This window comes from Morone saxatilis, unplaced genomic scaffold (assembly GCF_004916995.1).
Source record: "Morone saxatilis isolate NCDOM2014 unplaced genomic scaffold, NCSU_SB_2.0 Contig24, whole genome shotgun sequence".
Lineage (NCBI taxonomy): Eukaryota > Metazoa > Chordata > Actinopteri > Moronidae > Morone > Morone saxatilis.
This window is the reverse complement of record NW_023339807.1, coordinates 9,456,343-9,466,528: the sequence shown is the minus strand read 5'-3', so window position 1 is coordinate 9,466,528 and position 10,186 is coordinate 9,456,343. Positions and strand designations below refer to the sequence as shown.

The 10,186-nt window shown below is 38.5% G+C and overlaps 1 protein-coding gene across 1 annotated transcript in view; it reads left to right on the top strand.

The window, feature by feature from the left end:
- Positions 1–2,675: 2,675 nt before the first annotated feature.
- Positions 2,676–10,186, top strand: part of adcy2a (adenylate cyclase 2a) — a gene marked incomplete in the record, with an annotated part of 51,689 nt that continues 44,178 nt past the window's right edge. The window contains 2 exon segments of the mRNA XM_035672138.1: positions 2,676–3,332; positions 7,587–7,784. Of these exon segments, the coding sequence (XP_035528031.1) occupies positions 2,811–3,332; positions 7,587–7,784 (720 nt within the window).

Sequence of the window (10,186 nt, the reverse complement as noted above, 5' to 3'; positions counted from 1 at the left end):
ATGGTTGTCATTTAAGAATGGGAGAAAAGCTGATGGTGACTGAGAAGTTTGGGCAAACTTACAGAGGATGCATGAGAATTATAGTACAGGACTGGACACAGTTTTTTAGGTTGTAATCGCAAGAGCAGATGGTTTGAGCTGTGTCCATGCTTTTGCATTCAGTTCTAAATTGGGTAATAAATCTACAATTTAGATACCCATACTTATTAAAATCAATTAGATCAAGCTGTAAGGATCCCTGGTGGGAATTGGGTTTTTTGATGGAGCAGAGAAAATGATATAGATAAGACGAGAGCCAATGAGACTATGACACACAATAATCACATCAGAATGCATTGAGATACAAATTAATTGACTTAAGTGTGTGTGTATATGTGTGTGTGTGTGTGTGTGTGTGTGTGTGTGTGTGCTTTTGCTGGTGGTCAGCAGCTGTTAATATACCTCTGCAGTATACTTGGCCCGCCCAAGTAAAAACGGTGGGATGAGTCTTTAAAACCCCAAAGCATTCGAATACTGATTTAGACGTGGGTTAGCATGACAACGGTTGAAGCTTCAAAGCATTCTGGTCAGCCCTAATTAAATTTGTGTTTATTGCAGGCTAGTAGGTTTTTAAAGATGTGTTATAAACAGAAGAGGATGTATCGCTACTCTGTAGACAGAAGTTTCTGTCTTCATGTGTTGCTGGACGCAGTGTTAATTATTATTATTATTCTTTTTATTTTATTTGCAGATGCATTTAAGTCTCTGTCTAAAGGACTTTATTTGACAGGAAAGTTAGATATTCTAGTAATATTTCTCACAACCTTGGGAAACGATTCAGAAATAAGATAGCAGTAGGACTAAGTGGGAAAACATTTTATATGGTTATGGGTGTTGAACATGAACACTCCATAAAGGTTTAACTGCCTTCAGTTCCTTGTCTGTTGGTAAAACTGATAAAGCTTCTTGGATAAGTGGAAAATGAACAGTCCTATGCAATGTGTGTAGAATGGTATTAACTGTTCACCTGACAAGTAGTTTACACATATTTTGATAGTGGAATAAAGTCAGTTCAGAACAACAGAACCTCAATGGCAAGTCAAGCTAATTTCAAACACGTCACACAACTCAATGTTTTCAGCTAGCTTGCCTTCATTACAGGAAGTTGCCTTCAAAGCGCTGTAGACCCTGAAGTTTTGACCCAGACTCATTTAAAGACCGTGCCCAAATTTTGTTTTTGGAATAAGGATTTGGAAATAGTCACAGGTTCCAAAGACGCTGACTTATAAGAAATAATGAAAACTTTCTTCACCGTCCATACTCAAATTACAGCTCTGTTTATCTATGATTATTGGCGTATGTGCATTTACGTATATGAATTCATTAATAGGTGCATTTTAAAGGTCCAGCGTGTAACATTTAGGAAGATCTATTGGCCGAAATGGAATATATCATTGTGTTTTCGTTAGCTTAAAAAAAAACATTTTTATTGACAGAGGGAGCGTGTCCTCTTCTACAGAGTCTGCCATGTTTATACCGCAGCCCAGAACGGACAAACACAACGCTAGTTCTAGGTCGGGCCTTTTTCAAGAACTTTGCGTCCATCGCAGGTTCTCCCACACACTTGGTTGAATCAAGGTGTTTCAGATGGTTGCCGTCTGCAATCTCACCACTAGATGCACCTAAATATTACACACTGGTCCTTTTTAAAATGTTTATTTTCGAAAAGTAAAAAAATAACGCTATAAAGATGAAATTTGTTATTTGAAAGGTTATGGCAAATTCAATAGTAAAGGGCAGCCAGGTGGTATTAAAGTATGTTGCAAAAGAAAAACAGTAAACCCATGCTCAGCCTCTCAACTATCCTGATACTAACACATTTGGTGTGCCTGATGGCTTAACTTAACATGAATGCACGCAGCTAAATAAATGTACTGGCCCGGTATGAACTCGCACACACAATTACAACCCTTACAAGCCTTTAAATATTTTTTGAATATTCTTTGATATGAATATGATTTATGGTTTAGTACTTTGTGCTGTGTAGTTTGGCCATTTCAACTCTGTCCTCAAATGAGATAGTTAGTGTTGTGAGGGGATTAGAGGAATCTGGAAGTCGTCATTCATTTATCTTTATAAAAGCAATATTTGGGCCAGCACCACTTTCATCCTATTTTGGTTGGCTCCTGTGTATAAAGTGTCTGTGCTTGTATGTCTTTGCACGTGTGCGTACAGTATATGAGCAAATGCAATATTATGGGTTTTTGTTTGTCCACTTTAATTTGATTTATGTTTTGCTCTGATCTCTGAGCTGCTTATTTGTACAGAAGAACTAAGTAGTCATCATCATTTAGAAGTCAGTTATGACACATCATTGAGGCAGCCAAATTACATCAAGTAGTTTTGATTGGACTTAGTTGAAGTTTTATTATATTTTTCATGTGAAAATCTGTCCTCTATATTCCCAGTTCACCTTCAGAGAGACAGAGAGAGCGAGAGAGAGAGATTCTGAAAATCGTCATAACCGTAAACATGTTTCCTAGTTTTTTTGGTTCAAATAATTACATTACATTAATACTACATAATGCATAAATGTCAGTGGAGTAATTTCTCCTCTTGTTCTTTCATTTTCTTCTCTCTATCTCACTTACTCACGGACTTCTCCCTGCTGCAGCACCTTCTTTTTTTCCCTCCCCTCCCCCTTAGCCCTTTCTCCCTCCCCTTTCCCTTCACTTCCCTCCCACATTTCTCTCTCACTCTAAAGAGCTCCCTGTCTCTGCGCTCCCCTTCATTTCCCGCTTCAACATGTTGGCAGGAGGAGAAAGAGGAGGATGCTGCGCTCTACCCTCGGTGCGTTCTTGCCACCCCTCCGGCCAGCGCACGCTGCCTCCGACTCAGCCTCAGCTTTCAGTTGTCTCCGCCTGAAGGACTTCAGAGAGGAGGTGGAGGAGGAACCGAAGGATTCACTGGAGATCAGGAGCTCTCACACCAGGGTCCCCATTAGGAACAAGACCAGTAGGAGAGTGGAAAAGAGCAAGTGCTCCTCATCTGTGGTGGAAACTACTAATACCTCAACAGTGACCACCTCCTCTCCCTCCTCTTCCTCCTTCTCGGCTCCAAGATCCATGTGGCAAGAGGCAATAAGACGAAAGCGGTATCTCCTGGACCGGGCAGGGGAGTCTGGTGAAGGGGATAAAGGAGGAGGAGGTCAAGAGAAGAGGAACAGGTCCCCGGATTGGCTGTATGAGTCGTACTACTGTATGAGCCAGCAGCATCCTCTGATTGTGTTCCTGCTGCTTATTGTGATGGGAGCCTGCCTGGCTCTGCTGACTGTGTTCTTTGCTTCAGGACTGGTAAGCTGCTCATTCACAACATGCAGAAACACACACGCATGCACGCGCGCACACACAGATGCATTATGCAGATTAAAAAAGTACCAATAAACACACATACAGGATCATACAAACATATGGATGGCATTATATTCCAGCATGATGCGATGCACATCCCTCTGTGTAAGCTGTAAATTACGGTGACGACAGCTGCAAGAAATTCATATCAAATGTAAGCTTGAACAGTGTGGACAGGTGCATCTAGCCACATGTGGTGCACACACACATATTGTAGATGCTCACATTTTCTTTAACCATACGTAGAAATAGGGTCACACAAACTGGCTCGCCAATTGTGCACACAAATATGCATATGTGCATAAACACACACAAAATCCACTGGTTTGTGAAACACAATACATGCACTCCCCTCTCTCATAGACTTAGGCACATGCAAACATGCACAAACATAAAAGCATGCTTGAGCCACACCTATATGCACGCACATGCACACTGTCACAGCATGTGGTCCTCATCGCAGCACTAATGTGAAGAGAAGGGTGAGATAAAAGTGAGGGGGGAATAAGGGGCTTAGTTATTGTCTGACCTCATGGTTGACTAAACTACAGAAAGGAGATCTGTTTCCCTCTGTCACTATTTTTGACAGGGTTAGCTTCGCTCTAAAAACCTGAAAAATGTTATGCAGTTAACGAAAGCCACTCTGTAAAATAAAAAGATATTCATACTAAGGAAAAATCAAAACATGATTTGTAAATCTGTGATTTAACTTTTAAATAACATGCCTGATTATAGGCATCCAAAACAGGAAAGAGTTTTTTACTACATACCAGTAATAATATATGAACACAATTTAATGATTGATTTTAGAAGATATACTAACATAACCTTATTATAGCTTATCACATGTTTGCATTAGAAGAGTGCTTCTCCCATTCCCTGTCACTGCTGAGTCTGCTATTAAGAAGGGATTAGTCTAAAACAAACTGAAAGAGAGAGTGAGACAAAGAGAGCACACACATCACCCTACACATCACCCTGCACATCAGGCATTCACTAAAATACCATTTATAATAAGAGTAGTTATGTATTGTAGCTAAACAGACCAAACTGAATGAAAACAAAGTGAAAGGTTGTGTTGTTGTGTTATCATAAACTGTAACATACAACCAACAGATAGTAAGGCCAGTAACATCAGTGGTTGTAGATCCAGCCGTTGTGTTTCCATCAGTTAAGACAAAACAGAGTCACTAATGCCTAATTAGTCAACAAATGGAATCCCTTATCTAAAAAGATACAAGAATCATATTTAACCCTGCAACTTTTCAGATTGTTGATTGTATTGCAGTTACCTTCTACACACTTATTTTTGTCATTAAAGTGGTTTGCTCATGGTGTTGCACATTGGGGGAGATATTTAAGTTGTTTTAATCAGAGCTGGTAATTGTACCGATAAACATCCTAATTGATAATTTCACTTTAGATTTATTATATGATCCAGCTGGCAGTATTTGTATGAAAGCTGTGGGACAGTGTGAAGGCTAACCAGCAGTCAAAGCATTAAGTATTAATGTAGAGTTAGAAACGGGTGAGTCAGAACTGAAAAGCAGTCTTTTTCTTTATTTCTCTACAATCTGACGCATTGTATGTATATGCAATGGATGGCAGCGCTGGCTCCTTAAAACTTGCTACATTTTTGTTTTAATATGTTTTGTTGTTGTGTTTGTTGCGTAACATAAGTGGCATTGAATGATGTCTGATTGGGTTTGATTTTTAATGGCTATGCAAACATTTTTCAATTCCACTGGAGAAGGAGATTTTCACCATGGCAGCAGCGGCACATCCAGATGCTGCGGCCAGCAGGCTAGCTCCTTCAAACTGCTCTCTTTTTCTTTTAATCTGTTTTTGGCTTTGTTGCTGAAACACTATTCCCTGTGACAGAAATAGCCTACTGTCATTAGAAAAGGAAGTGTTGGGTTTGGATTAAAGAACAGACTTTGAGACAATTCACCCAGCCAGATCAGTGGGACCAGCCCACCACAGTGGGTGCTGTCACTCCACGAGGGGAGGAAAGGGAGTCGGAGAGGAGCCGTGCTGGCCCCGAAACTTAAGGCTGATACAGGCTAATGTCCGATGTGGATGAAATGGGACTCAAGCTGTTGTGCCCACAGCTTTACAGAGACTTGTTCTGTCAACATCCTGGATCATGCACTTGACGGGCGGATTGTGTTCCGAGCTGCAAGTGCAGGATGAGGGGAGGATGTGTTTACATTCATGATGCTTGGTGCTTAAACAAGTCAAAGTGGATGGACACTGTTTCTCAAATTCTAACTTTTATGTGAAGATGAAACCATATTTTTCGCAACATTGTTGTTGCTGCTGCTTATGTTCCCCCAGATGCAAATATAAAAAATGTGCTGCAGAATTATTTCCTCGGTATATGTATATAAGTATATGAATAACTGTATATATTGGTTTATAAAATTGGATTTGTTTTCTATATTATTCTATACATTTAATGATCATTTTTATGTGTGTAGCATGAATGGACTGCAAACCTTCATTATGTTATACAGCCTTGTGTTGTATAATTAGAAATTCATTTCATAGATTACTTGATTTAATTCTGCACATTATGGAAGCAATGAGCAAGCATCTCAGTAAATGCCTTTTCCCATAAGGCCACTGCTCAGTCGCTCTGTCCTACATCCTCGTCATTTTGCTCTATCCCCGTGCTGAATAGGCGTGACTTTTGGTACTCCCTTGTTTTTTCCTCCATCATTCTCCACATTCTCCTGTCTATGTCATCTCTCCCCTCCTCATCTCCTCATATTTCTGTCTCTCTTTCATTTGTATCCCATCATCCCTCCATCCTGCTGGCTGGCTGACCTAAATCCTGTGCTGTTTTGGAGCTTTGCTCTGGGCGAGGCAAACTCTCTGTGGCTCTCTGAAGCCACACATATCCTGTCTTGTCCCAGTGCATTGACTGTGTGCATGAGAAGAAAGAGACAGGGGAAAGGTGGGGGCGGGGGAGCTGGAGAAGGAGAGGAGGGGAACAATTGCGAACAGACGCATCATGAGATAGACTGGCATAAAAACATTTTGACGGTTACGTCACTTCTGAAAACAATGATGAGGAATTAGTTTTAGTGACCAGTGACTGCAATGAATGAAAACAACACATTTCATTGTAATATAACAGATTGTTAATATTTACGATGCTAGTTCAAAAAAGAACTTGAAAATAATCCATTCATTAATTTGGATAATGCAGTGTAGCTTACACAGTGGATATTTGGAGTTTTTGAAGATCAAAAATGTATAGGAGACCTATATGAGGAGGTCTTTATGGATGAGGATACAGTGGCACCAAATTATTAGCCCTGATGTTATTCAGCCAATAACATGACATGCGACTATTTTGGGTTGAATACAAATTCTAGTTTTATTGATAGATATTAGTGTGTTTCACAGGCTTCCTTGCCTACACAGTCAAGTGTGCCAGTCAGGATGTGACACATCTGCCAACAGTACATATCCATAACCTGACCCTTTCCCATCCCCCATCACACTTCTGGAAAAGCAGTGCTGAGATGAAGCCTGGCAAAGGCAAGCAGTACAAACGACTCATTTCACTGTACTAGCCTACATACACCTTGAAGAAACTCCTGAAATTTTTATTACAACTTTCAGATCTAAGTGTGTTTCAGAAAGGCCGCACAGAAAATCCATTATGGATGTGGTTTCAACCAAGCTATTGGTTAACACTCACTTTTTCCTCACTCCATAAGATGTTCTCTCAGAATAAATGTTTTACTATTACAGCCATATATCAAAAATAGAATATGGATCCCTGGTTTGTACATTTAGCCATATGGAAATTATTTTCACCATTTCACCATTTCATCTTATCACTGACTCTTTTTTCAGATTACATCTAGCAAAGAGCAGTATTAGAATGACACCTTGTTTAAAAATGTTTAAAAATGTAGAAAAATCTGTTTTATTCTGTATTTACTGCTTTTCTGCCTTGGTTGTAAATATTTCACCTATCTTCCTTGTTGGTTAATATTTTCAGGACACTAAAGAGGAAAGATGGATCTAGGGGAGTGGCTCTCTCTCTCTCTCTGTCTTCTAAATTAGCTTGTCTATCTCTGTCAGACAAACCTAGTTTTTTCTCTCTTAAATTGCTTGTCCATGTGTCTCAATGTCTCTTTTTTTTATCCTTATACTTTTTTTTTATCTATCTTTTTTCAGAACATTGAGGACCATGTGGCCTTTGTAATCACTGTGCCCACAGCGCTGGCTATCTTCCTGGCTGTGTTTGTACTCGTCTGCATCGAGTCAGTCTTCAAGAAGCTTCTACGTGTTTTCTCCCTGGTCATCTGGGCCTGCTTGGTTGCCATGGGATACCTTTTTATGTTTTCTGGCGGGATCATCTGTCCGTGGGATCAGGTAAGACACAGATGTATTCTGGGGTGAATTTATTTGTTGTAGAAGACCATGTGGTATGATCTGTGATTCATTGGATGTGTTTCTCTTGTTTTAGGAGAGATTTTATGGCTTAGGGAAAAGCCAAGACAACAGATTGTAAATGACAACTTTGAATATACAGTAGAATACACGGTTCACTCCTAAGAAGAACTACCTCTTAAAAATTGAATGCTTTATAGTATCTCAACAAACCGAACATGGGTCAATTGCAAGCACATAAACACTAAAGGATAAGATGGAAATCTAGGCCAGTGGATTTTAGATGTTGCTGATGCGTGTGTCTTCTTTCAATCCCCTGCTCTGTTTTCTCTTAAATTCAGCTGTGATCTCCTGTCGTGCACAATTTGTGAAAGTTAATCATGTAACCCCAGCCATATCCGTACCATGATCATTTCCACTTGTCAGAAGTCTTACAAATATGACTTGTCTAAAAACTTTTCTCTGATTGCCAGAAAACATTGTGAAATCTGGTAGCAGAGGAGCTTGATATTTGACTTGGCTTTTATTCACTTGTTTTTCTGTCATGCTTGAATTGGCTTCTACCTAATACCTAAACATATACAGCTGCTCTCCAGAGCAGAAGGTTTTTTTTTTTTTGAGTCTATGATGAGAGTAGTGTGGAGTGTAGTTACAATGAACATGAACAAATGTAAAACAAGCCAAAAAATCTCCCTCTATAAGCTTTTTTTTTTTCCATCTCTTGTGATATCTGACCTACATTCTAAAACAGGGTGTCTTTTAAGTTTTGGATTGATCACCCACAAGCTTGAGTGCTTCATGAAATGTGGTCTTTTTCTTATGCTTCTGCCTCAGTGGGTGTTTAGGTTATTCTTCTTAAAATGCCCTAGAGATGATATCAAACTCAATTGGCTTGGGCTGCTGCTGGTATTGTCATATCATAGGAGGGCCACTTCGCTGTTCAATCACTACAAGAAAGCACAATATTTTAACAATATTTCCAACACTAACGTAATAATCAACAAACGAATGACACCAGCAGTTCCTATACATTCCATCATCATTTTATATTATCTTTGTTGTTCGCAGCCAAACAACAAATAAAGGTCAGAAACATGCTCTCTTCTTATCAACCCTGTACATATATTTACGGGCAGCTTTGACTTTCATGCCAAACGAAATACATTTTTTAAAATTGAATAGTTTTTTTTATTTTAATTGTATATGAAGGGGTAGTTTAAATTGATATGAAACAACTAGAAAAATAATTAAATGTAGTAATAATTTTGTGGGCCAGATTATGATATACATTTGACATATTTAACAACATGTCATGGCCAGATAAAAACTGCATAATTGAATGTGTTCATATGTTACAATACTAATAATGATGATAATAATAATTGTTGAAATATAAAACATCATGGTTATGTTATGTGCCGGACCTCTTGACTTCCTGTCCACTAAAAACATGATATAGCCCTCACCAATATTATTAAATAAAAGAATATTGATGTTATTGTTATTTAAACAAACCAGTGCCTGATTGTCCTAGACTCTAAACAGACATATTTCAAATTTAATAGTTCTTAATGTTCTATTTAGCATTTTACAACAAGACTTTACTTTTATGAAATTAGTTAATCAAATAAATCCAATCAATTGGTCATAAAATTACATACATAATGGAGAACTAAAAAGAGACACAAGTGGTTTTTATTAAAAAAAGGGGAATACTAAAGATGACAGAAAATTTGAGGTTAGGTTATTTGCAGTAAGAGTTCTTCTAATGGCTTACTGTTGAACCGCATATTTATCTGCAATATGTTTTGTCAAATTTCCTGGATAAACCTAACTACCTTACATTACCATTTATGTATCCATAAATGTCACATCGTAACTGGTTACATAGTTTACATGAATGAATGAATGCAGCCACATGGGATATTATAACTGTTTTATTAGAAAGCCACAAACAGATCATATATCATAAAAAGTGCAATCAGCTGGTATGAAGGAAGCCTAGCAGATGTCCATGCATTTATCAAGCTTCTGAGGGCACTAATGCAAAATTGTTGACTATGTCCCAGTGTCCCCATATGACTCAAGATGCATTAAAATGTTGCTGATCTGAGAACGGTTTGCCTGTAAAGTTTAAATGGAATTTCTGCGCATTTAAACTACGGATTTTATAATGCAGGGATATGGAGAAAAGTCATGTAGTTAGAGTAAGCACATATATATTTCAACAGCCTTCCTTCCCTGCCCCTTGGATTATTCTTAGGCATTGTATTATATTTACCTATAAAGTATGATATATGTATATTACATTCTGTAGCAACTAGGGATGTAACGGTATGAAAATTTAACCTCACGGTTATAGTGACCAAAATTATCACGGTTTT